We start from the raw sequence: 26910 nt of genomic DNA on the forward strand, positions 1-26910 counted from the left end.
ACCTAGAGCCTGAGGCCACCACCAGAGCAAGTGTTCGACCTCAGCATCCCTACAGCACAGCCAGGGCCTGAGAAGTAGGCCTGGGACTTGTGAGGAGCAGACTGAACTGCCCTTACATTCCAGAGACACCGGTTGTGATGTCCCCGTGCCACAGAGCAGGGTTATGTGTTTTCCTTTAACCTTTCCCATTTTTTCCTGATTTTTTTTAATTGGTTTCTGTTTAATAAAGTGTATTTACTTTCAACTGTATGTAATGGTCAGTGAGTCAGGGAAGTGTCCAGTGTGGATAGAGCATCCCAAAGTGGGGACACCCTAGCACCTGTCCTAAGTGACCATGACAAGGTTGGGGGTCGAGCCCCTGAGGAATCCTGGGCCCAGCCTTGTTGGGGTTACTAGGACTCTGCCACCCAGAAGAGTGAAAGGGGAGTCCTCGAGGTCAGGCAGGCCTTTGGGTAAAGGAAGTGGGAGCAAGGACTCAGATTCTTTCGCTAGCCCATTTCACAGGGTAGTGTATAAGCCAGGAAAGTTCCTCACAATAGCAGGATCATTCCCTCACTTACACTTGAACTGTGTGCAGAGTTTGCCCTCAACCTGCGGCGCAAGGACACCAAAATAAGACAGCTCTAACAGTGCAAAAGTGAGTGGCAATCACTTTGTGGAAGCTGGCAACTCCCAGACAGCTACTGGTGAGGGATGCAGTGATGCAAGTGTGCCAGGCATTAATTACCTCCTGCTATAAAGGAATGTGATTCTGAGCAACGTGCGGGAAATAGTGGATAGCTTTGCTGCAATGAGATTTCCTAACTGTGGTGAGCCGATGAATGTCACGCATATCCCAATTTTGGCCACAGACCATCTTGTGACGGAGTACATCAACAGAAAAGGCTACTTCTCTGTGGTATCACAGGTGCTGGTGGATTACCAGGGTCGTTTCACTGACATCAGTGTGGTAGTCAGGGAAGGTGCATGACACATGCATCTTCAGGAACAGTGGCTTGTATAGAAAGCTGTATGCAGGGACTTTCTTTCCAGACCAGAAGTGGAAATGCCCATAGTGATCCTTGGGGACCCACCTACCCCTTACTCCCGTGGCTCATGACACCATACACCAAAAACCTTGACAGCAGCAAAGAGCACTTCAACAACAGGCTCAGCAGGTGCAGAATGACCACACAATGTGCATTTAGAAGATTAAAGGGTCGCTGGCACTGCCTTTTTGGCAGGTTAGACCTCAGTGAGGAAAATATTCCCTTGGTCATAGCAGCCTGCTGTGCTCTGCATAACATTTGTGAGTAAAGGAGGAAAAGTTTCCCAAGGGGTGGATCATTTAGGTGGATAGCCTGGTAGCTGATTTTGAGCAGCCAAACACCAAGGCTACTAGAGGGGCTGAACAGGATGCTATATAAAGCAGCATTTTGATAATGAGCCCCAGTAATTAGTCTTTCTGTAATGAACTGAGCCAGGTATTCTTTACTTGCCACCTTGGATGGCCCCTGTAATAATTCCTGCCTGAGCCTTAACTGTAGCCTGCAAATATGCCGATTGCAACTGTGTATGAATTTCTGTTCCATCTACATCTGTAGATCACAAATAATCACTGTCTTTGTAAGACAAAATTTTTATTAAACAGCAATACACAGATGAACATTTCTTACAAGGGACACAAGGATCTCACAGCTGCATGTCAGTCCAGTTGTCATTATGGAAAATGTCCCTAGGGATGGAGTGAAAGGAGTACTGCGAAGGGCTGGGAACGTGAGAGAAATGGGGGAGGAGGGGCAAGGAAGGCAGTTCTGTATGGGCTGCAGGAGGAGTTGAGCACACATGCATTCTACCTGCAGCACAATCAGGGACCACAGCATCTCTGTTTGGTCCTGCATGAGCTTTATTACTTGCTCCTGAGCCTGTCTCCTCTCCTGGCTATCCATTTCTAGTTTCTCATTTATGGTCTCTCTCCACGCTCTGTGCTCGCTCTTGGCCTGATCTGAAGATTGCAGCAATTCACGAAACATGTCCTCCTTACTCCTCCTCATTTGCCTCCTTATCTGACAGAGGCACTTCACCAGGATGTAGGAGCTGGCCCCCAAGGGCACATCTACAGAAGCAAAAGAAACAGTATTGTGTGTGCATTCAGTTCTGAATCTTAAAAGTTATGCACCTCTTTCTCACTTTCCCTTGACAAGCATGCAGCATGGCCAGAGCACTAAACACAGTTAGTTTGGCCTGGTGGGACTGGGGGTGGGGATTGCAAAATGGGACAAAGGGTCTGGGTGGTTTGAGAAAGGAATCAATACAAGCACCTGGGGACATTATTCTGAATACTAGCACCGTTTTCCACAGATGGTGGTGATCAAACCTGAAATCACACTACTGAGGGTAACTGATGATCCAAGGATACATCTCCTGCAAGTGTGTGGCTTCAGATCGGGTCCATATGCTGCTTGCCCGGGTGCTGCTTTGGTTACTCCAGAAGTAATTGCCGATTGGCATGGCAAAGTTTCCTACAATGGGGAAGAAAGAAAACAGCTCTGAGAAGGAACCTTTGGCAAATGATTTCAGACTATTTGCAAGAAAGTTTCCTAGAAATTTCTATGGAGAATTCCTGGGAGATCTTGGTGTGCATTAACAAACTTTTCCGCTGGGCCCCCACTGCATAGCTGCACAGGGGAATGCGAAGCAGATGCAAAAAGTACCTAGTGTTGTTAATGTAGATCCCTTGTCCCACCTGCACCATGTAACAAAATCAAGGATACCACTACCTCATGTAGCCATGCAGTATCAAAGCATAATGAGTACTTAATGGAGCTCCCCTCTCCTGCTTCTGGAATGCCAGAGATGGACTGCTGGGACTGGCTAGACCACTCCAGAGTCAAAGTGAGATCCTGGCTTGCCATGCCGCCGGCTGAGCCTGTCACCTGTCCCACATCCTCTTCCAACTCGACCTCATTGTCCACCACTTTGTCCTTGAGATTGACTCTGCTGTCCATTGCCTTCAGTTCCCCTGAAGTATCCATGGGGCTTTTGGTAGTGGAGGTGGGGTCATCACTGAGGATGGCATGCAGCTCCTTGTAGAAGTGGCATGTTTTTGGCATCGTACCAGAGTGATGGTTGCCTTCTCTTGCCTTCTGGTACGCCTCCTCAGCTCTGTGATCTTAGCATGGCTCTGCTGCGTGTCCCTTTCATGTCCCTTCTCATCCATGCCATGAGCAATCTGCTTGTAGGTTCAAAGTTCCTATAGTTGGATAGGCACTGCAACTGCACATCCTCCTCTCCCCACACCCAATAGACCCAGCAACTCCGGTATACTCTATGCGGAAGCCTATTTGCTGCAGAAAGCCAGCATGGTCAACTGAGAAGATGTGATGTGAGCTGTCCACACTGAGCAAGCAGGAAGTGGAATTTCAAAAATTCCCAGGACTTTAAGAGGGTAGGAGGACCTATCTGTGTACCTGGATGCAGAGCAGAGTAGAAACTGCTTAACAGAGTGGTCATGATGGGCATTGTGGGACACCTCTTGGAGGCGACATAAACAAACACAGTGTCTACACTGGCACTGTGTCACTCTAACTTTGTTGTAGAAAGCTCTATGCCGCTCGCCAAAGTGGTTTTATTTTGTTGGTGTAGCACGGGGTAGGCAACCTATGGCACGTGTGCCAAAGGCGGAACATGAGCAGATTTTCAGTGGCATTCGCCCTGCCCGGGTCCTTGCCACCGGTCTGGGGGGGCTCTGTATTTAATTTTAAATGAAGCTTCTTAAACATTTTAAAAACCTTATTTACTTTACATACACCAATAGTTTAGTTATATATTATAGACGTACAGAAAGAGACCTCCTAAAAATGTTAAAAATGTATTACTGGCATGTGAAACCTTAAATTAGAGTGAATAAATGAAGACTTGGCACATGACTTCTGAAAGGTTACCAACCCCTGGTGTAGCAAAAGAGTTATATCAATCGGAGGAGCATTGTAGTGTGTACACCTTCACTGTTTTGTCGACAAAACCTGACTTTTGTCGACAAAACTGTATAATGTAGACAAGGCCTTAATCTTAAAGATATGATATTGCTAAGGTAAAAAAGAAGCGGGAAATCAACAACTACAGCAACGATAATTACAATAATGACAAAACCCCAAACATTTTATACATCATAACGAAGAAAAACTGGCATCGTAAAATCATTTAAAAATAAAGATTTTGTGCCAAAAATATCTTATTTATTTAGAATTCAGAACCAAAGGCAAACTGTAATCTAATAAAAGCCCAATGAATGCCAACAAAACTAACAAACAGTTTCCAAACCATATTCATATATTTTTGATCAGCTGCAGACATAGCAAACATAAAACCATATAAAAACCCAGCACCAGTACTGAAACAATATTTTAGCTGGAGTGCACTGTAACCGCTATCAGTGGTTTCCCAAGGAATTGAAATTAGGGGGCGTGTTTGAATTTACGGTGGGGGGTGTCAGGGCTGATGAGGGGTGAGACTGTGAGGGTGAAGGTGGGCTGTATGGCACCATAGTAAAAACTGAAAAATGTTTTCTGACCATTTTATTAGATTTAACTCATGTTTTAAAATCATCACACAAATTAAAGTTGGCTACTCAAGCCTTCTATGAAGTACTACATCTACATCCTTCTTGGTTTCTTGTTATAATTTTGCACAACTCAGTTAATTAACTTCTTGAATGCAATGCGGTCATCTCTGGTGGCTTCTCGTGTGTCTGGTACTTCCATTCCTTCAATTGATATGCTCATTAGTTCATTCATATGATCAGGCAGAAGGCGACTTTTTTCAGAACACAAAATTCTATTCAATGATGAAAAAGAACGCTCAACTGTAGCTGTTGTGACTGGGAGTAGCAAGAGATGAATTCCTACTTCTTTCATCCCAGGAAACATAGCACAAAGATTGGGTTGAGCCACTAGCGATGATAAAAAATAAGTTGAAGTCAAATCTTCATTCATTCGTCGTATGATATTCCACTCTGTGTTCAAATTCTCTATTCTGTCCTGATCCCACGGCAGCCCCATTGCTGGTAGTGCCTCACTCCACTCAACTGTCTGTGTTTTATAGGACAGGCATCTGTAAAAGCTACATAGAGGTTGAGTAGAATCTAGAAGTCGCTGTTGTAGATTTTTAAGAATCAAGTCTATGTACTTTTTCAGTTGTCTTAAACACTTCTTGTCCTCTTCACTTAAGGATTCAATATAAATGCCTTCATTAGTCAACTTCCGGACTGAAGTCTTTGCTTCTTCCAGTACTTTTTCAATGGACAGCTCTCTGATTGATCCAAATGTAGCTTCTATTGCTGGACAAAGATCTACTACTGTTGTAGCAGATGCCTGGGTGGCATTGTTTAATGGCCCGAGAGAGAATGGCAATAGTCTTCTCTAAACATAGTAGCAAAAGTAATCCACCAGCCTCACTACTTAGATCCATCCCATCTTGGCAGATACTTTCCAAAGCCAGTAATAATGGCTGGAGTAATTTTAAGACAACAGCCAAGGCTCGCTCATGAGAAAGCCAGAGAGTTTTCCCAGGTTGGACTAATATGAACTTCAGTCCCAGTGTATCTTCTATATTTTCCAAGCTATTCAGTCTTTTTGGACTCTTGCTGAAAAAAGAATATAATGAAGACATTAAATTTATAGCATTTGAAATGTCTTTTGAAGATTCTGCAGCTCCTACTAATGCTAGTTGGAGCAGATGGCCTCTGCAGTGTGTACAGGAGAGACTAAGGTTACACTTTTCTCGGAGCAAAGCTTGTGCTCCACCATGTCTTCCAGAGAAGTTTGCAGCTCCATCAAATGCACAAGCAGCCATCTGTTTGGGGTCCAATTGACCAGCATTTAACTCTTCTAAGATGTGGAGGCAGAGGCAGCTGAGGTGTCTTCTATAACTTGAACATCTAGAAATGCATTTACTGGCCTACCACTGACATCAAGATAACGTACACAATAACTTAATACTGATGCCCATTTGCATGGGTGCATTCATCAGCCATGTATGCAATTTTTTAAATCCTATTTTAAACGTGCTCCATGTGGGGTGCTTTTCATCTGCCGCCTGGTTTGTGGGCATTTGGGGTTCGCATTTTCAAAGTTTTCTCTACAGCCACTGGGTCTAGAAGAGCCCGGCCTGCAAACAGGAAAGCTGAGGTGCTCCTCACCGGGAGCAGGACCTTTAACAGAAACACCAGAGACACGCCGGATGAGCGGTGCTGAATCCCGCCCGCGGCCCCAGGAAATGCCCCTGACTCTCGGTAACCCTCAACGGCCCCACGGCTCCCCGCGTCCCGCTGCTGCCCGGGGCCGCCCACAGGCGGGGCGGTGTGGCGGGCGCCCAGCCCCCGGCGGAGGGCGAGGAGCAGAATCCGATTCCCGCCGCAGGTGGATTCCGGTCCGGAGTTTCCACCCCCCATCCCCAGACCCGACCCCCTCACGCAGCGCGCAGGGGCCGAGGCGCATGCGCCCTGCAGTTCTCTCGCGGCGGCGGGCCGAAGAGCCGCAGCCGGGGCGCGGGGTGAGTGCCGGGGACGCGGCGGCAGATACGGCGCTTGGGGCCGGCGGAGGAAGCGCCTAGGCGGGCTGCGGGCTGCTCTCCCCGCCCCCCGCTTGCGCTTCCAACGGGGGGAGCCGCCCCGGCCGGTCCCGTCTCCGCGGGGGCGGGGCGGGCTCGCCTGCTGCCGCGCGCGGAGCTCGGAGTCGCGGGCCCGGCGGTTGGGACCGCGCCCGACCGGGCCGAGAACAGCCCGGGGCTGGCTCCGCGGGTGGCTGGCCCGGCTTGGCCCGGACGCCAGAGCGGGGGTCGGCCCCGGCGGCTCCGCGGCAGCGGTTAGGGAGCGGAGGAGGCTGCTGCTGCGGGGCCTGCAGCTAGGCGGGAAGCGGCGATGAGCCCCGGGGACCCTTCCGGGGCGGCCGGGGGGGGGGCTGTCTCGCGCTCCCCTCTCACTTGGCCTGTAGTCAGCGGTGCCTGCAGCGGGGGGGGCGCTGACAGTTTAAATGTTGATGCTGCGGGTGGAAATGTGTCAGAGGAGAGAGCTGATCCTAGGAAGTTCTGCACAATTCGCAGTGAGTGAGAGCTCCTGTTGGTGCCACTTCGATGGCTTTTAAGAAAATACCACCACTTTCTTTGTTCAGAGCGGGGTGGGGATGGCAATCCATATTGCTCATAGTGTGGCCTTGCAGCAGCAGGAAAATGGGGGACCACTCCCCATCTCCTGTGTTTGCATTGTCTGCTAGTGTGATGGGTCCTCGGAGTACAACCTTGAGTTGGGATTGCTATGCCCCCTTAACTCTCCATCCTGGGCTGTCTCTCATGATGCTTGACTAATGACAGTAGCAAACCTTTCCAGGTGCTGTTAACACTTAGGCACCAGGATGCGAGATACACCCAGATAAGTTAAATGAATGCTGTGCAAGCCACTCATGAGCTGTACAGAGGGAAACACCAGCAAATCTCCCCCTCCCCGATTGTGCACCCCAGAAATGTACTGTCTAACATTGCTCAGGACCTTCTCAGTAATTAATTCACGACTTCATCAAAGGATAATGGACATGCACCAGCTAATGTAATGCCAGCAAATTCCGCAACCACTTTAGACAAACTCACTGGTAAGGATAAAACATTAAAATAAGTTTATCAACTGCAGAAAGATAAATTTTAAGTGATTATAAGTGGTAGGCATATAGAACAAAGATGGTTACAAAAGAAATAAAAGCAAAATTGCAGTCTAAATTCTAAACTTTATCAGACGAAGCAAGAGTTGAATCAAACAGCTTTTCTCACCCCCGCTGGATGTTGTAGTCAGATTCTTAATACACAGGCTGAATTTCCTTTGAAGCCTGGGACCAGTCTCCTTAGTTTGAAGACTTTCTTTCCAGCGTTCTTGTTGCTGGTCGGTACCTCATGATGGTTGCTTAATGCCTGTTTGGGTATGGCTCACCTCCTTTGTTGTCATTGACAGGCTAGCAGTGGGTATCTCCCAAACTCACAACATATTTGAATAACAAAATATAGCAAAATCTGATAACTTCATACACAATAATGATATACATAGGGTGGATTTGATTTAAATCAAATTGATCTAAATCGTGATTTAAATCACTAATCAGGAAGACTTGATTTAATCATGGATTTCTACATAAAAGTGCATTCTTGGTGGTGGTTATAACCTTAATACATAGTCTTCACAACTCAGAGATAGATATAGACTTCATTTTTAGAAGGTATACACTATATATTTTTAACGTGATTTATTTTGAAAACTTTTCAGATTAGTTTTACAGCTATATCAGAAAATGAATGATTGTTTGGTTATTTCATTTAACAAAGGTAATTGAAACAGATATTTTTGAAGTTATTGGGAGGTGAACTATCTCCAGTTCAATAGGTTAATCATTAATATTTGGAAGATTTTCTTGCCACGCTGTTTTAGGAGGAGAACATCACCAGACAGACATTTAAATTGTTTTATTTAACTAAAACAGCAGCGTTATGTATTCTGGATTTTTTTCTTCAACAGCAAACACATAATATTTTAACAAAACAAGCATATGAATTTTTGAATTTAGTTAAACATTCAAGTTTCTTAAAATCATGTTTGTTTTTGTTAAAATTGTTTTTGAATTTGAGTTAAATAAAAATTGAGTTAAATGAATTTTCTTTAAAGTAAAACAAAAATTAAATCGACTATGTCAGCCAGGTCAACATGAGAAACTTAAAATATTGGCTTCTGCAGCTAACTCAGTTGTCTTCACCTTCATTTTCCTGTTTGTTCATAATCTGGAAAAGAAAAAGAAGCTTTCCTGCTTTTTCAGGTCCCAAACCACTTCTCAATTTAGAATGAATTAGTCCAGAGGAAGAAAATATTCTTTCTATATCTGCAGAAGAAGCTACTGCTGTTAAAAGTGAGATTATCACTTCCATGGTCTCTGAATCCAAGTGCTTAAGTGACTTTCATCAGTTCACTGGTGTGACTTCCTTTAAAACATCAGCAAACCTATGTTTCTTGAATGGTTCACCCTTAGCTCTGAAGTTTATTATAGTTGGCATTATGGAGGGATGATTGCTGGATGTCCATGTCATAGCCAACTCCTCTTCTTCAGTAGTTAAGATTTGACCCTGGTACTAAGTATTGAGAATATTTGCAAGAAAACAAGCTGGAGATAGTGCTTGTCCCATTCGTTTTTTTAATGCTTGTAATTTAACTTTCATTGCATATTTCTCTTTTTAAGATCTCACTCAGTTCCTTCCAAATTTCAACAGCATTAGCAATAAAACAGCTATTTCCCTACATTTTGTTCCAGGCTACAGAAATGGGCTTCAGGGTACTCAGCATGTGTTCAACATTTCTCTTAAACCCAATATTGAGAACTTTGGCTGTGACAGTGCCATCTATTTTTTCACGATTTTGTTCAGAAACTGTCATCAGATTAGGCCAGTTTTTGATATAGTGCTCAAAACCGTCCACTACTGAGTTCCATCACACGTCTTGTGGGAGAGTTAGCTTGGTTCCTCCCACTTTTTTCAGAGCAGCTGCTACAAAGTGGAAAGTATTTTGCAATTTCAACAGTGTTATTTCTGGAAGGCAGTGCATCAAATGGGACTCTCTTCACTCCTAAATAATTTCTTCTCCTTTTGGATACATTTGCAGTGTTGTCTGTGACCAAGCTGTGTACCAGACGTTTGAGGGGTTTTTTTTCACAGTTTGTTATAGCTTTTACTGTTACTTCTTGTAAGTATTCTGCTGTGTGTGCATTTCCTGATGTATCACTTGTTTCTGTAAGGAAGACATTCCCTTCTTCTGTTGTCACACAAGCACATACAACAGGATCATTGTGGACATTGCTCCACTCATCAAGACTCAGGTTAACAATTTTACCCTCTAGATCTTTTGCACACTGCTCAATTTCTCTTTCATAAACTTTATCCAGCAATTTGCCTACGGCATCTGCTCTGTTGTGTGGACTGTATCCTGGCCTGAACCATGTTAATGAAGCGTGGGTTCTCAGTCATATGGAAAGGAGAGTTTGTTGCATAAACAAACCAGGCAATTTTTTTTATCAATTATCTCTTTTTGTAATCTGCTGGTTCTTATCAGAAATTTATCTAGGGTTGTTTCTGGATTATGGAGGTTTTTTTTTCTTTTTGCTACAGGTGCTACTGTGGCGATGTGACGTACATGATGTGATTGAAACACTGTCATTGGCAGATAACTCTGAAACTATAGAAAATGATGGTGATCTTGAAGGTGGATAGTCTTCAGAATCCTTATGTTGAGGATGGATTCTCCTAAACAAAATAAGTCAATGCAGTTATTTAATTATTATTACCATACTGCTCATTTAGTATTATTCATTGCATTCACTGACACTCAGTACTACTTTAAAGGTGAAGTTGTAAAAGGAAGGCCTGCCTATTTCAGCTATTTATTTTTGATCACAACTTCATCTAAAATGATAATACCATAGAGTAAAAACTATATGTTTTGCTCAAACATGAGAATTCAAGAACAGTTCAGAAGGAAGACAGGCAGTCCTTAAGAAAGAAGTATGAAATAAAAAAGTTTACCAACCTGAAGATCCTGCATGTTCAAACATGTTCCTTTCATCATATTCAATGCAGCTTCCTCTTGAGAAGGAACACTTCTCATGATGTTGTTTCATTCGGGCAATCAGGCCTTGCATTTCTTTGTTGCACTGTTTGCATTTTGCATGCATGTTTGTTTTACTCACAGGTAGAGGAATTTTACTGAAATATTCCCAAACTAGGGTTTTCCCTTCTAGTGAGAGAATGGTATGGTAGATCTTAAATCAATGAAAGCTACACTCAGAAAGACCTCAAGACTTCTGGAATATGCTGCTCAAACAGTTTCACTTGTGTTTCTACTGCCTGTCCCTCTCTTCTCACATTTATCTCCAGACTTCTTCTCCTTGTCCAGATTTATTCCGCCCCTAACAATCTTCTATTCACTGAACTTTTTGAAACTTTGCACTTTTAGAGAGAGGTAAGGGATTGACTCTGTGTACACAAATTTCTAGAGAGACAATAGGGTTGAGGTCTGTTATTTCTCACCTTTATATGTTATTTATTTATTTTAAAACATTTTTGCTGTTAACAAGCAGGTTATCTCTGGAGACACAAATCCACAGTTTAAGAACTGCAAAATTAAGCATCTCTGATGATATCTTCTAGACTGAGCACTGAGTCCCATTGGGTAGATAGAAAGATTAACCTAAATAATCTATACAGAAGCCCCTGGAATCCCATACGATTGGGTCCCTAATCCATGAACTATTGGAACTCATTTACAAAACTTTTCTTAAACATTACATGAATATATTGTCTGATACTATAGAATTAGAATTTATAATTCCTATTCCATAATGAGATATCTTTGAGCTATATTGTATCTTAATTAAAACTGTTTTTAGATAGGTTTTTGAGGAAAAAACCTATTTTATCAAAAAAATCCAATTTAAATAAATTTTTTTTTAAAAAAAAAACAAGTATTGATTTTTTTCCACCCTGATACATAGTTTGACAGAACAATGACAAGGCATGGTTTATATGAAATATAACCATATACAAATGATGAATATGGGGTTAAAGTGTGCTACTTTGAGGTACAGTACATTACACCTAGCTTCTTGGAGAAGGTAGCTGAGGTGGCTCAGGCCCTTCTTGTCTTCCCAGGTGTCCGTAGTGGTAGGGACAGCAGTGGTTGGGATAGTAACTGACAATAATATGACTTGGTGTGCTCTGGTAGTGGATCTGGGTATGTGTGCAGCATTTTGGAGCAAGCCTCCCAGTCTAGGATGATATACTTGGGCTAGTGGGATTCATAGTTGTGCTCTAAAAATAGCTGTATAGACAACACTGTGAAGTTGTGGCTCAGGCTGGAACTCTGGCTCTGAAGACCATCCCCTGCCCTAGGCTTCAGAGCCATAACCACAATTTCACAGTGAAGTCTTTTCAGCTATTTTTGGAATAATAGTGTTAGCCCCGCTAGCCCAAGTCTGTTGACCCAAGCTGGGAGACTTACTCCAAAATGCTCTGTAGACATACAGAGGCCAGGTAGCTTCCTTACTGGTTGTAAAGGCTGTTGCTCTGCTTTCTGCTGGAGTCTGTTTGCACAATCTGGCAACTAATCTGAGTTGGTTAAATATGGTTCAGATTTTCAGGCTTTTCTTCACAACTGTATGAACTAGAAACATTTTTTTAAAATGTAATCTTAGATTCTGATATCATGTGTCTCTGGAAGCTGGGAACCTAAACACATGGCTGTAATATCTGTGCCTCAATCTGGCTCTGTCCATACATGTATCTGAAAAGGTAAAACCTGAGAAGTGTGGCAGAGCATATGATTATAGTTTAGATGTGTGTATATTATGCCTGGTGGGTAGGGCTTGGGAGAGTGCCTCTCCCACCCCTCTCCCCCCAATTTGAGGCCTGCTCTTAATGAAACACTGATGTTCTCAAAACACAATAATTAGCCTGGAAATTCAAAGCTAAACTTCCAGGTTGCTGAAAAGAAAACACCCGAAACCCAAACATTTAAAATATGCATATACCCAGCTACTATAACAGAGGTGGGCAAACTATGGCCCGTGGGACCCTCCTGCCCGGCCCCTGAGCTCCTAGCCTGGGAGGCTAGCCCACGGCCCCTCCCCTGCTGTTCCCCCTCTCCCTCAGCCTCAGGTCACTGCGCCGCCGGTACAATTCTCTGGGCAGCAGGGCTGCGAGCTCCTGGGGCAGCAGGGCTGCAGAGCCAAGCCTGACCAGTGCTCTGTGCTGCCCGGTGGTGTGGCTGTAGCACCGCCAGCCACTGGCGCTCCAGGCAGCACGGTAAGGGAAGCAGGGAGTGGGGGTGTTGGATAGAGGGCAGGGGAGTTTCGGGGTGTGGTCAGGGGGTGTGGATAAGGGTCCAGGCGGTCAGAGGGCGGGAAACGGGTTGAATAGGGGCAGGGGTCCTGGGGGGCCAGTCAGGAAGGAGGGGGGGATTGGATGGGGCGACGGGGGCAGTCAGGGGACAGGGAGAAGGGGTGATTGGATGGGGCAGGGGTCCCGGGGGGGCAGTCAGGAATGAGAGGAGGGGTTGGTTGGGGTGGGGATTCTGGGGGCGGTCAGGGGACAGGGAGCAGGGGGGGTGGATGGGGCAGGGGTCCTGGGGGGGCCGTTAGGGAACGGGGGGGTTGGTTGGGGCATGCCTTGCAGCCTCCCCTAAGTGGCCCTCCATACGATTTCCGAAACCCAGTGCAGCCCTCAGGCCAAAAAGTGTTCCCCCCGCCCCTCCCGGTACTATAACATGTTGACAGATTAAACCAGAATTCTCGTGTCTTGCATCCAACTAAAATAATACTTCATAAATATTTTTGTAGCTTTCCTAGTCCTTTTCATCTCTTTTAAATCTCAAACATGGACACCGAACCTGAGGTAAAGAAAGAGAAGAAGCAGCATCAGCATCCTTTCTACTGCAATGTGAGTACTTCATATTATTAAGGGCCTTTGACAAATTATAATTTTATCCATTGTTGAAGGGTTTGAGAGTAGGAACAAAATCAAAGAGTTTGGGGAAACCATTGAAAACTAGCTAGCTTTAAAATGGCTTAGCATCTGTCTGGTGATTTGCCCAACTATTGCCCAGGTTCTGGAACTCCTCCTCCTCCCTTTTATTTTATTTATTTTAATCACCCCTATCAAATTTCTAGCTGGTGCCAATACAAGGTCTTCCTGTGCAGATACTTGACTCTTTTTCTCTCTATTAAAATGATAATCCAACTCTACTAGACCAGCTATTTCTGGCTATAGATGCTGTGCATTATCTTTTTTCAGGTACAATATTTTTTTGATTCTCAAGATCAGAAGAGAGAAAAATGTTTTAAATAATGAAATAGCCTCCACAGATATTCCATTCTTTAAATTGCCACATGGGTCTGGAATCTTTGCAATCAGTTAACACCTAACTGTAGAGTCTTCCTTTGATTTGTGTGCACTGCTGCATAGAAGCTGTCCATACCCAAATATCATTAGCTAATAGTTAAGGCTGAGAGTGCTAGTCATGCATTTCATGTGTGTCTGTGGGTAAGGGGAAAATTATGGAAATAGTCAGTGCTGTTACTCTTAACTGTCTTCATTGATGCACACCCATAAACTGGAAGTTAAGAGCCTTTTGAGTGTTGTATAGATCTAGCTTGGTCTTGCGATGATGCCCTGGATAAAAAAACAACCAAGGATATGTCTACACTGCAGTTGCAGATGGAATTGCTGCTCATGTATGCCTACCCAAGCTGCAAGCTTTCGTCTGCTTACCACAGATCAAAATAGACATGAAGCTGCTGTAGTGCTGAGCTTCAGTGTGGGTGTATAAGGGCACCTGGAGTCCTGGGTTTGTAATCATGTTTCTAGCCCATGCTGAAGCCATTGCTATTTTTAGGCATGCTAGGTAGATTAAAGCTAGAGCAAGTATGTCTACCTGAGCTGCAACTGCACTTCCAATTACAGTACAGTAGAATCTTGGGAATGGAGGTTGTTTGTAACTCCGAAATGTTCATAACTCTGAACTAAACGTTATGGTTGGTCTTTCAGAAGTTTACAACTGAACATTGACTTAATTCAGCTTTGAAACTTTACTATGCAGAAGAAAAATGCTGCTTTTAATCATCTTAATTTAAATGAAACAAAAACAGAAACGGTTTCCTTATCTCGTCAAATCTTTTTTAAAACTTTCCCTTTATTTGTTAGTAGTTTACATTTAACACAGCACTGTACAGTTTTTGTTTTTGGGTCTCTGCTGCTTGATTGCGTACTTCCAGTTCCAAATGAGATGTGTGGTTGACTGGTCAATTCGTAACTCTGCTGAACTTTGAGGTTCTACTGTATAGACGTATCCTAAGAGACAACCTTATCCATCCATAACACACACTTTCATCTCACCAGGGACCAAAACTATAATTCTTTGTGCATATTCATATAGTAGTTGATCCAATTCTGTCCTTTACAGCAGTAAGAAGTCCACATAAAGACATACTTACTGTGATGGGACCCCCGGGGTACAACCTGGAACAGTGGGACCACTGTGCCCCCTTAACTCTCCAGCCCGGGCTGTCTCTCATGATGCTTTGCTAGTGACAAGCAGCAAACCTCTCCAGATGCTATGATCATTCAGTTAACAACATGCAAGGGACACACCCAGCTAAGTTGCATGAATACTCTAAGACACACATGAACCATATATGGAGAATCACTAGCAAATCTCCCCAGCCTTGCACCCCAGAAATGGACCGTCTTACGCTAACCAAGACCTTCTCTTGAACAATGTAAGCTCATTAATTAGTTCACTGCTTCGTCAAAGGATAGTGGACATGCACCAGCCTTTGTAATCTGAGCAGATTCCCCAAGCATTTTAGACAAACTCACTGGTAAGGATAAAATATTAAAGTAAGTTTCTTAAGTACAGAAAGATAAATTTTAAGTGATTATAAGTATTAGTTACCTAAGAAAATAACAAGTAAACATGCATTCTAAATCCTAAACTTTCAGATTAAGCAAGATTTGAATCAAATAGCTTTTCTCGCCCCATTGCATATTGAATGCAGGTTCCAGTTCTTAATATGCAGCTGAATTTCCTTCTCTGCCTGGGACCAGTCTCCTCAGTTCAAAGTTTTTATCTTCCCAGCGTTCTCGTTGTCTTCAGCATAGGCGGGGAAAGAGAGAGGTGGTCTCATGAAGTCCCACCTTGGGGGGTGGGATAGCTCAGTGGTTTGAGCATTGGCCTGCTAAACCCAGGGTTGTCAGTTCAATCCTTGAGGGGGCCGTTTAGTTGATCTGGGGCAAAAAATGGGGATTGGTCCTGCTTTGAGCAGGGGGTTGGACTAGATGATCTCCTGAGGTCCCTTCCAACCCTGATATTCTGTGATTCTATGATGCCTTCTTTTATACTCTCAATTCATGTCCCAAGGAAGATACTGGCCCAGACATGTCCTGGTGGGCCTTGCTGAGTTATAGTCATAGTCAATCCCCATTGTGTGGTGCTTGCTCAAATGTCTCATATAGAATTGTAAATTTCTTGTTTACAATTCCCCTGCTGTTCAATGGCTTGTGATGGTCACTTAACACCCATTTGTGTATGGGTCACCTCCTTTGGTGCCTCTGGAGAGCTAGCTCTGGGCGTCTTCCAGACACATAGCATACTTCAGTGTCAACCATATAGCAGAATATTATAATTCCATATACAATGATTATATGCATATTTTGACAGAACAATGAATTTCAGCATGTGACCTTTCATATGATACCTTGCAAGGCATGCTTTATATGAAATATCACAATGATATTCAAATGATGAATATGGGAGTTACAGGGTGCTACTTTGAGATACAGTGCATCGCACACATTCTTAATTGGACAGTCAGGATAGAGAAGACCATCCATGTGTCTGTCCATTTTAGGATTTGGAAGGTGCCTCTCACAGTGTTTTCCAATTGCTGATGTATTTAACATGCCGCCAACATACAAATATCAGGAAATGCAGAGCTAGTGTATATCTACGTGCATAAACTTCCTAATCCTAGATCATTCTCCAAATTTAAGAATTCTGGTTACATATACTGCAGACTGTTTAAAGTCCTTAAAACAGTTTTAAATGCTTAGTGCCCTCCCCTTCCCCCCAGAAAATATAATTTGAAATGGATATAAACCCTCATGCATCAGGGCATATGTCCGCCTCTAACTGATGGAAGTTAGAAAGGAATTTTCCTTATGAATGGGTTACTCCATAATACCAGTTGTAGTGTTTCTTGAAAGGTCTGTTGGGTAGGACAGTAGAGTGGGAGTCAGGAGACCTGAGTATTATTCTCAGTTCTGTCACTGAACTGTTTTCCAGTCCCATCTTTTGTCTGTCCTGTCTGTTTTAGATTGTAAGCTCTTTGTAACATAGCCTGCGACCTTCTTAAAGCCCATATTCATAAAAAGAGCAGAGAGGAGTGATGGTGATGAGGTTATAGAATTTTTTGGGGGGGGGGGCTAGGAGGAGCCTGGGGCTATTGTGGCACAATAGAGGGGATTTGGGATGGGGTATATATGGGGAATATAGGAGAGAGATGATCCGGGGGGGTGACATGAAGGGATGGGGATAGATGGAAGTCATAAGGTACATGAGGAAAGGAGGCAGCAAGAATCTGTTGTATTCATGTGGAGTGGGAGTGAGAAAGGGGACATGGAAGCTGGGCACACAAGACTGACCCAGGACTTGAGGAAGGGGATGAGGCAGCATGTGTGGTGGCTGGTGGATTTGTGGATGAGGGTAGAAGGGAGGTGCAGCAGAAATGAATTGCAAAGTAGCTGAAGTGCTTTGGATGACAGAAAGTAATAAAGGAATTGTGGCAGAATGTGAGAAATAGTGGTTGTGTGGCAGAGGCTGTGGTGGACGCCAGGTGAGTGGGAGGGAAAAGAGACTGGCTTTGGCAAAGGGGTTAGGCAAGTAGAGGGGCAGTGAAGGTGAGGGGAAGTAGGAACAGAGAGAGAGGGAAGCTTAATAAACAGAAGTCAGTATCAGTGTTGAGAGGCATCAGGATGTTGTGAGTATGAAGCACATTTAGCAAGGGCAGCAGAAGTATTCAGGGCATTAGGCAGATGGTGGGGATGTTAGGCAGAGCATCAGAGAGAAATTCTTTTGTCTGTGCATTGTGAGGACTCTCCAGTAGAGGGAAGTATTAACTCTGGGGGTAGATGATCATTGGTCCTACCTATAAAAGTCAGCATGATAGCCCAACTTCCTACTCTGGCTGCAAGTATGGGCTTTGCTGGGTGGGGAAAAGGCTCTTCTTTTGAAGGGCCACGCTCCCAGAAGGATTTCACAGGACAGCGGACCCTCCTTGGCAGGCCCCTGGAGAAGGAAGATGGGTGATGTGCCAAACCAGCCAACTATCCTCCAGAAGGCTATACAGAGAAGTGGGGGGAAATGGTCTCCATTCCCCAGCCCCAGAGTATTTAAATTGGAATGTTGGATGAGACAACATGGGGGAATTGTTGAACACGGAGTGGGGCAGCTGGGTGTTGTGTGAGTTTGGAGGGGAGAGTTTCTTGGTTAGGAAGGGACATGTGTAAAACAGGAGGTAGTCGTGCAGAGAGTATGCATTCTACACTCCCCCAGAAGCAAAGCACCTGCGAAGTGGAGATCTTGTTTCTTTACATTTAATTTCTTCAGATTTGAACACACGTGAGGCCTTTGCATAGTGGGGGCTATTTTGCTTAGAAGGGAAGCAGGGTTAAGGCAGGGAGTATGGGGAAACAGATATGTTGGAGGGAGACATCTATCCCCTCTCTCCTGAGGAACCTCATTTAGTAGGCTCATTGGTGCGTGACAAATGTACCTTGGCTTTTGAACCTGACTACCTTACTGAGGTTTGTGTGTACATTGGGAGGAACTGGGATGTTTAGGGGAGTTGTCGGGGAGGAGTGGAGGCTCCTGGATATCTTCATTCACACATGTACACCACCTCTGATTAATCTCATTTGGCTCATCTTTCCACAAATGAGCCTACATACATTTGTCAGGGTCTGATGCATCTACTGAAGTTTGTTGGGTGGAAGAGAGAGAACTGGTGTGTTTAATTGTTGCTACTGAGGAGAGCATGGATGTTGGATGTGAGGGAGCTGGCTGTTTTCAGGCACAAAGAGGAGCTGAGTTGCTGAGGGAACTTGGGTGGAACCAGGTTATTTGGGGAGGCATAGAGGGAGTGGTTGGCATGCAGGGGGTGTGGAGCGTTTCTTGCTTCTTGTAAATGTGGATGTCTGTCAAACCTCATTAGACTTGTTAGTCTCTGACAAATGTATGCAAGCTCATTGGGGACTGAGGGGAGCTTATGGAGACTTGTTGGGGATGAGGGAGGATGGAGGCACAGGGAGTCATAAGGGATATGGAAAGTCTGGCAGTGTGAGGTTGGATGTACAGGGTGCTAGGGCACATGGAAGGGATAAGAAAGGTATTTACAGACCATGAAATGTATGTAGAGTGAATGCCTTAAGCAGATGGTGTCCTCAGCGTTTCAGTACCCTGCTCATTCCCTGCCCAATGTGAGTATACAAACCTTAGGAGGTCTACATTTGCTTAAAGGACTCACTCACCCTGGATACCTTTCAAGGGCTGTATGGGGGAAAACATTCCTTTCAGACCATTTCATTTTATATCAATTGCTTTCTCTTCAGTTTTTTAGTCCCTTCAATGAAGCGTTGATGTGAATCATACTTCTTGAACAACAGGAGAAAAGAGACACAACAGTTCCTGGTCAAAGTTTTCAAATTTCTTTAGAGCTTGGGTTTTGTATCCTTTATTTTGATCTTTTTGAAGATCACCTTTCCATACCTCTTTTAATGAGTTTGAGAGAGATGGCCTACCCTCAGTTGAATGTATTTGAAAGGTTTGGGCCAACCTGAAACCATCTTATGCTATGGAGAGGGACTTTTAAATGAAAGACAGTACTTTGATCCTCCTCTTTGGAACCCAGTGAATAGAGTGGATTTTTGGGGGTTTTTTTTTGTTTTTTTTTTGTAATAGCAGTTTTCTTTTTTATTTACGTACATCTGTTGTGTCAGATTTACTCCTGAGCCATAAGTTTTTGTTTCTTCAGCTTCTTTTGAGAGATCTTTTTCTTCTGAGCAACTTCCTCTTCTGGCTTTGGAGCAATCTGCTCCTTCTCAGTGAGGATCATCTCAGTATGACCCGGGGAGCTCATGTCGGGGTTGATATGACCATAACCTCTGTAGGTATGCCTGCGCATTTTGTGGGCCTTGTTGACCTGGATGTGCTCAATTACCAGAGAATCCACATCCTGCTGTTCAGTCTGGGTTTAGAGGAGTTTTGTTTCAGCAGAAATCAGTTTGTACAACCTCAGGGGTATAACTGGAGTTTATTAAACAGGGAGATTTTGATTAGTTTGAAATATGAATGATATTTTTCAGAATTATAGTATTTTTTCTGTTTGCTTGCATAATACTGTAGAAATAATTATGAATCTTCTTTTTAACCTAGATTTGCAAAATCTCATGTGCTTCTGCATTAAACTTGCAGACTCATTTTCTTGGATTCAAACACAAGACGGTAAGATTAGGGTTTTGTGTGTGTCAGATTTTGTAGATAGTTACATTAAACAATGATGATGTGTAGGATTGTAATCACTATTTTCTTTTTAAAGTAATGTTCTAAAATGTGTAAAATTAGCAAAGCATCTAAATTTTTGTTTAGAATTTTCTTGCATTACTGTTTGTCATGTACAGTAAAGCAGAACTTTTTTGTATAGCAATGATGTTTAAAAAGGTTCATGTTGATCTAGCTGTGTCTTGCTGTCTGGATTAGTGAGAGCAAAGGGGGATTTAAACATTGCAACACTCAGTGTTGCAGTGCCTATTTCCTAGGTACCCAACCAGTGGAATACACAGCCTCAAGTTGGGGCTTAACACTCCCTTTACAAAGCACAGGAGCCTTGGCATCTAAGAAGGGTATTCTCAGTGCCACCAAAGCTAGCCAGGAGCATGAAATGCAGATGAAAAAGGGCAGGATTTAGGGCCCAGATTCACAGTGGTACTTAGGCACCTAACTCCGATTGATCTGGGCCTTAGCTGTCTATCTCCATTTGGAAAAAGAACAGGAGTACTTGTGGCACCTTAGAGACTAACAAATTTATTTGAACATAAGCTTTCGTGGGCTACAGCCCACTTCATCGGATGCATACAGTGGAAAATACAGTAGGACGATTTTATATACACAGAGAACATGAAGCAATGGGTGTTACCATGCACACTATAACGAGAGTGATCAGTTAAGGTGAGCTATTACCAGCAGGAGAGGAAAACTGCTATGGGTACCCGCATGGCCCCACAGTATGCCAACATTTTTATGGCTGACTTAGAACAACTCTTCCTCAGCTCTTGTCCCCTAATGCCCCTACTCTAGTTGCGCTACATTGATGACCTCTTCATCATCTGGACCCATGGAAAAGAAGGCCTTGAGAAATTCCACCATGATTTTAACAATTTCTATCAACCTCAGGCTGGACCAGTCCACACAAGAGATCCACTTCCTGGACATGACAGTGCTAATAAGCTTTGGTCACATAAACACCATCCTATACCAGAAACCTGCTGACTGCTATTCTTACGTACATGCCTCCAGCTTTCATCCAGAACACACCAAATAATCCATTGTCTATAGCCAAACTCTACAATACAACTGCATTTGCTCCAACCCCTCAGACAGAGACAAACACCTAGAAGATCTCTATCAAGCATTCTTATAACTACAATACCCGCCTGTTGAAGTGAAGAAAGAGATTGACAGAGCCAGAAGAGTACCCAGAAGTCACCTACTACAGGACAGGCCCAACAAAGAAAATAACAGAACGCCACTAGTCGTCAACTTCAACCCCCAACTAAAACCTCTCCAGCGCATCATCAAGGATCTACAACCTATCCTGAAGGATGACCCATCACTCTCACAGATCTTGGGAGACAGGCCAGTCCTTGCTTACAGACAGCCCCCCAACCTGAAGCAGATACTCAGCAGCAACCACACACCGCACAACAAAACCACTAACCCAGGAACCTATCCTTGCAACAAAGCCGTTGCCAACAGTGTCCACATATCTATTCAGGGGACACCATCATAGGGCCTAATCACATCAGCCACACTATCAGAGGCTCTTTCACCTGCACATCTACCAATGTGATATATGCCATCATGTGCCAGCAATGCCCCTCTGCCATGTACATAGGTCAGACTGGACAATCTCTACGTAAAAGAATAAATGGACACAAATCAGATGTCAAGAATTATAGCGTTCAAAAACCAGTCGGAGAACACTTCAATCTCTCTGGTCACTCGATTACAGACCTAAAAGTGGCAATATTACAACAAAAAAACTTCAAAAACAGACTCCAACGAGAGACTGCTGAATTGGAATTAATTTACAAACTGGACACCATTAAATTAGCCTTGAATAAAGACTAGGAGTGGATGTGTCATTACACAAAGTAAAACTATTTCCCCATGTTTATTTTTCCCCTCTACTGTTCCTCACACATTCTTGTCAACTGCTGGAAATGGCCCACCTTGATTATCACTACAAAAGGGTTTTTTTCTCTCCTGCTGGTAATAGCTCACCTTAACTGATCACTCTCGTTATAGTGTGCATGGTAACACCCATTATTTCATGTTCTCTGTATATATAAAATCGTTCTACTGTATTTTCCAATGAATGCATCCAATGAAGTGGGCTGTATAGCCCACGAAAGCTTATGGTCAAATAAATTTGTTAGTCTCTAAGGTGCCACAAGTCCTCCAGTTCTTTTTGCAGATACAGACTAACGTGGCTGCTACTCTGAAACCTATCTCCATTTAAGATTCTCAGCTATTAACTCTTCCCTGAAGTTAGTCACCTAAGACAGGTCAGTCCTTTCTTGGGGGACGGGGGGGAGAGGGGAGAGAGAGAGACCTACCCACCCATTAGAGTCTATTGGCTAGGTCACTCATCTTTTCAGGTCCTGTAGGGGGGAACACCTAGTTTGGGAATCCTGTCAGCGCTTAGGTATGAGCAAGGGCTCTGGGATGGCATCTGGACTTAAACGGCTTTGTGCATACCCATTGGCAGAAACTTAGGTATTTAAGTTGGCACGTGCAGCTTTAGGCAGCAGCTGAGCTATGGTTTTGTGAATGCCATTATTACCTAAATATTGGATTTTGGTGCCCAAGTTCCCTTTATAAATATAGCCCAAAATATGTTTCAGAGCTTCATGCTCTAATCAGCAAGGGGCATGAGGCAAGATCAAATACAGATGCAGATACTAATTAATCTGAATAATGAGGCTAATATAATAGGAAAAAGTGGATTGATTTAAATCAGAACAATGTAAATAATTGACTTTTACTAATGATTTAAATCAGCAAGCAGGAACCATTGATTTAAAAATCAATTTTAATTATGTTTTGCATTTGTACTTCTTCACTATTTTCCTAAAGAAAGTTTATTGTAATTGATTGCTAACCCCTGAAATGTTGATTTGCAGCTAAATATAGCCTTTACCCTAAACTCAGTGCTTCTCTTGGCGAACCAAGAGGATACACTCTCTAAATAAATATAATTGCTTAAAAATGTGTATATAGAGTCTTTAACTGTTACATTTATGTTTGAAAATGGTGATTTATGCATTTCTGATTTACTAGATAATGATTAATTTATACTTGTAATTGGTGTCAAGCTCTGTTTGGGTGGAAGTGCAAGTTTAATTAAAAAGGCACAAAACCAGCATTTTTAAAAATTAAATGATCTTAAATGTACTGGATACATAAGAAAAATGATTTAAAAGTTTATCAAAACGTGTTTTGCATTTTAAACTAATTGTTTTAATAAACAAAAGCGGTATTATCTGTAGTTAGTGATTTGAACTGACCGTTTCTGGGCTGTGTGTCCTTCAAAATTTTGGAACTTGTACATCTCATCCTCTCACACCTAGTTTTTATTCATAGATTGGGAGTGGAAAACAAGCTCCGCTGCTTTTAGAATTCCCAAATGGTTTCTTAACTGTGACTGAACTAGTCATTGGACTGAACTAATAGAATAAACTGAAATGAAGAAAATATTCTCTCTCTAACTGCAGAAGAGGCTCCTGCTCTTAAAAGCTTTCTTAGCATTGCAACAAACTCTGGTTCTAGGTGCTCAGCTAGTGACTTCCAGTAGTTCAGTGGTCTGGATTTCTTTAGAACTTGGTAGCAAATATATATTGCTTAATATTATTTTTGTATTTAATTTCAATGATCATAATAGATTTAAGTCTAGGCCTTAACCTAGGTTGTCTGTTTTAAATAGGTTCATTTTTTCAACCTGTATTTAATTTAAATTTAAAAAAATACGTTTATGATTTTAAAAAATTGATTCTTATTCACCCTGACATCCATTGATCCATTCATTGGAGAAAAATTTTTTGAATAATCATCTTTTGTGTAATCCTTAATCTAATTAGTTTATTATATAAATAGTGACTGTCCATCTCTTTGGCAATGTAAAATTTCTAAGAAATTAAACCATTAAATTGGTTTTTCTCTCATCAATTTAGGTTGAAGAAGCTCTAAAAGCCCATGGCATTGGTAAGTGCTAAAGTATAACTTTTTGCTTTGGTTAGATGTCTTTTATAAACATCCATACAAAACTGAAAGTGACCTTTTTAAGAACTTTAATTTTAGGTCCAATCCTGCAGAAGTCAGTGTAACTAATTGTGTTAGCAAGGGGTGTACAGGATTGGGCACTAGAATTGTAACATTTTGGGATTAATCATAAGAGGACCTGGTCTACACTAGAGAAACAGCTAGAAGAGGTTTGAATTCATTACTTGTGGAGGGTTAACTATTAAACCAAATGATAGCTATTTAATTGTCAACTTCAATTATTCCACTGCTAATTATTTTAACAGAAAAATAGTGTGGTTGTATTTTATAAAGTTCAGAGGTGGAAAAGACTTAAGTCATTTTACACACCCTTGGCCCTAAAGTTGTACAGTTTGATACAGTGTATTTTCCAGTGCTTTTTTCCAGTCTAAATTTAAATGTTCAATTTAATTTTTTATGTCCCAAGATGTTGGGCTTTTGTTGTATTGTTTGGAGAAAGTTCCCACAGCACAATAGACCCCTCACCGCTGGGCAGTTTTTTCCATTTTTTTGTTTTTGTTTTTTATACATTGGAATTCTTTTTTTCTTACTTTTATCCCATTATTCTGTGTTAGACCAGAATTCAAATTCAGACGCAAGCATCACAAGGCCTGTTTGGTGCTCCAAATCTATTCATTGAACACCCCAGGGAGGACTTGTGGCAATTCTCTTCCCAACGCAGGGGGTTGGCCATCTGTGAGAATTTATTTGTGAATAATCTACCACTCCTCTGCTCTTCCCCCGCCCCAATCTGCTCCCTTTTCTGACTGAAAAACTCAGTTTACGTATGAATAAATGATGCACTGTATGTTCTAAATCTGTATAATTTTAGTCTTTCATGCATGGCAAAATAAAATCTTTTTAAATATTAAATTTTGAATAGAAATAACTTCTGCAATGTATGATTACAGTGAAGGAGGGTTCTGACACACTTTCTTTACTTCTTCTTGCAGAGGGGGTGAAGCCAGCAGGGTTTCCTCTTTGTCCTGTAATCTTGTCTGGTTTTTCAGGGCTTGTCTACATTAGCTGTTCTCATCAATTCCCCTGTGTAGATAAGCAGTCCCTTGTGAACGCAAGGGTAACCAGGAGCACTGTGCTCTGCCCTTATGCCAGAGGAGAGCTCTTTATATGAAATTAACTAGCCCATTCTAAATCCCCTCTCTGTATCATGTAATGTCTCAAAGTAGGTGTGAAGTGCTGGATTTAAAGCTTAATGTAGCAGACTCTCATTCCAGGCTGGGTTCGTTTGGAGATTTTCACTATTACTGGGTTCTGCTGTAATTTAATACTTTGGTATGAGTTTAATTAATTGTAAAATTGGCAGCTTGGTTGGTATTGTAATTTCTTGTCCTCTTTATTAAATTGTCTAGCACTAATTTGGTGTATTGTAATTCTTTGGTATGAATGTTTGTGCTTCAACTATTACCAGCAAAATTTAACTTTTGGTACACAGAGATTAAAGTAATATAATTTGTTCCTTTACACATCAACAAGAAGTTCGCATTGTTTCCTTTAAACATGGTGTATGTCCAGTCTTTGTGACTGGGTTCTTCTCAAGATCTCGTTCCAGTCTTTGTTCATAAATTTTTACATTTTTTTTTTTAGTTAAAACTGTGGGTGGAATAGGGGACCAAGCAAAAGCACCTATAAAACTTCCTGATTATGGTAAGTTAATTTCCTTATTCAATATAATGCACAAACATGCAGCTGTGCCATGATTTAATGTCCTGCAAGAGCCAGGGATGCTAGAAGTTAGCACCTCCCGCTGGCCGACAGATCCCGCGGATCAGCGCGTTACCCCTCCTCCCCCCGCCTCTTGCCCGTTGCAATCAGCTTGCTTGCAGCCTTCAGGAGGGAAGGGGAGGAGCGAGGATTCCCGAACGCTGCAAACCAGCTGATTGCCGTGGGCAGGAGGCAGGGAAGGGAGGGGGGAGGCTGCGCACCAAGTCCGTGCTCCTCCCCTCACCCTCCTGCCCCATAAATGTTGCAAGCCAGCTGATTGCCACGCCGTCTCCTCGCTCCTCCCCACTTCCCCCTGAACGTCGCAAGCAAGCTGATTGCTGCAGTCAGGTGGCAGGGGAGGGAGGGGGGAGGTGCGAGGATGCAGTATGCGGAGTAAAGGGCAGCAGGGGAAGAAGAGGTGGGTTAAGGGTGGGGGCTTGGGGATGGAGTGGAGTGGGTGGGCCGAGGGTTGAGCTCCCCGCCCCTGGTGCTTGCAGAGTAGGGGAAGCTGCTGCTGCTGCGCAATGTGCTTCTCTTAGCCTACAGCACCTTCAGCCTCCTTGCCTGCCTCATTGTCTCCAGTGCCAGTGGGCTGTGCCTGTGTGGGGTAAGGCGGGGGACCTCCCAACTATAGTACTGTACTGTATGGCAAAAAATAAATTTCCCTGGAACCTAACCCCCCCATTTACATTCATTCTTATGGGGAAATAGGATTCGCTTAACATCGTTTCACTTAAAGTCGCATTTTTCAGGAACATAACTACAATGTTAAGTAAGGAGTTACTGTACCTCTACAACATTTTCCTTGCAAGAGAAGACAGTGTGAGTGGGTGGGACTTCAGGGATAATGCTTCACTACATCAAATGGCTCAATGCTGTTCCTCCTGAAGGGCATTGCAGAGCAAGGATTGGTTTGGATTTATTGGCAAACTTAAGTCCGTGATTGAAGTGGAGGACACCACTTCCTTCTCCTAGATTTCCCA

The 26910-nt window shown here is 43.1% G+C and overlaps 2 protein-coding genes across 5 annotated transcripts in view; one reads left to right on the top strand and one right to left on the bottom strand.

Annotated features, from left to right (window-relative positions):
- Positions 1-1622: 1622 nt before the first annotated feature.
- On the bottom strand, positions 1623-6355 carry LOC125631037 (uncharacterized). Its single transcript, XM_048837220.2, has 3 exons — positions 2760-6355; positions 2357-2501; positions 1623-2095 (listed from the first exon to the last, which is right to left on the bottom strand). Exons 1-3 carry the CDS (start codon positions 3090-3092, stop codon positions 1623-1625), a joined length of 951 nt encoding a protein of 316 aa, XP_048693177.1. The 5' UTR covers positions 3093-6355.
- An 89-nt stretch (positions 6356-6444) lies between these two features.
- Positions 6445-26910, top strand: part of LOC125631933 (uncharacterized) — a 61953-nt gene continuing 41487 nt past the window's right edge. For 3 of the 4 annotated variants that reach the window (XM_075125503.1, XM_075125506.1, XM_075125505.1), the window contains exons 1-5: positions 6445-6531; positions 13392-13491; positions 20042-20110; positions 24118-24148; positions 25811-25870. In XM_075125503.1, the coding sequence (XP_074981604.1) occupies positions 13429-13491; positions 20042-20110; positions 24118-24148; positions 25811-25870 (223 nt within the window). In that variant the 5' untranslated portion in view covers positions 6445-6531; positions 13392-13428. Of the gene's footprint in view, positions 6532-7163; positions 7623-13391; positions 13492-20041; positions 20111-24117; positions 24149-25810; positions 25871-26910 lie in introns of those variants that run through there. The other variant, XM_075125504.1, reaches the window with a different exon arrangement.

Source organism: Caretta caretta, chromosome 2, assembly GCF_965140235.1.
Source record: "Caretta caretta isolate rCarCar2 chromosome 2, rCarCar1.hap1, whole genome shotgun sequence".
Classification (NCBI taxonomy): domain Eukaryota; kingdom Metazoa; phylum Chordata; order Testudines; family Cheloniidae; genus Caretta; species Caretta caretta.

What these genes read in the sequence shown, in the direction of transcription:
- LOC125631037 (XM_048837220.2), bottom strand. Translation starts at nt 3,092, where the DNA reads ATGCCAAAAACATGCCACTTCTACAAGGAGCTGCATGCCATCCTCAGT. An exon ending in ATACTGCATGGCTACATGAG is followed by an intron (nt 2,502 to 2,759) that starts GTAGTGGTATCC and finishes TCCCCATTGTAG; the next exon opens with GAAACTTTGCCATGCCAATC. An exon ending in CCTCAGTAGTGTGATTTCAG is followed by an intron (nt 2,096 to 2,356) that starts GTTTGATCACCA and finishes TTGCTTCTGTAG; the next exon opens with ATGTGCCCTTGGGGGCCAGC.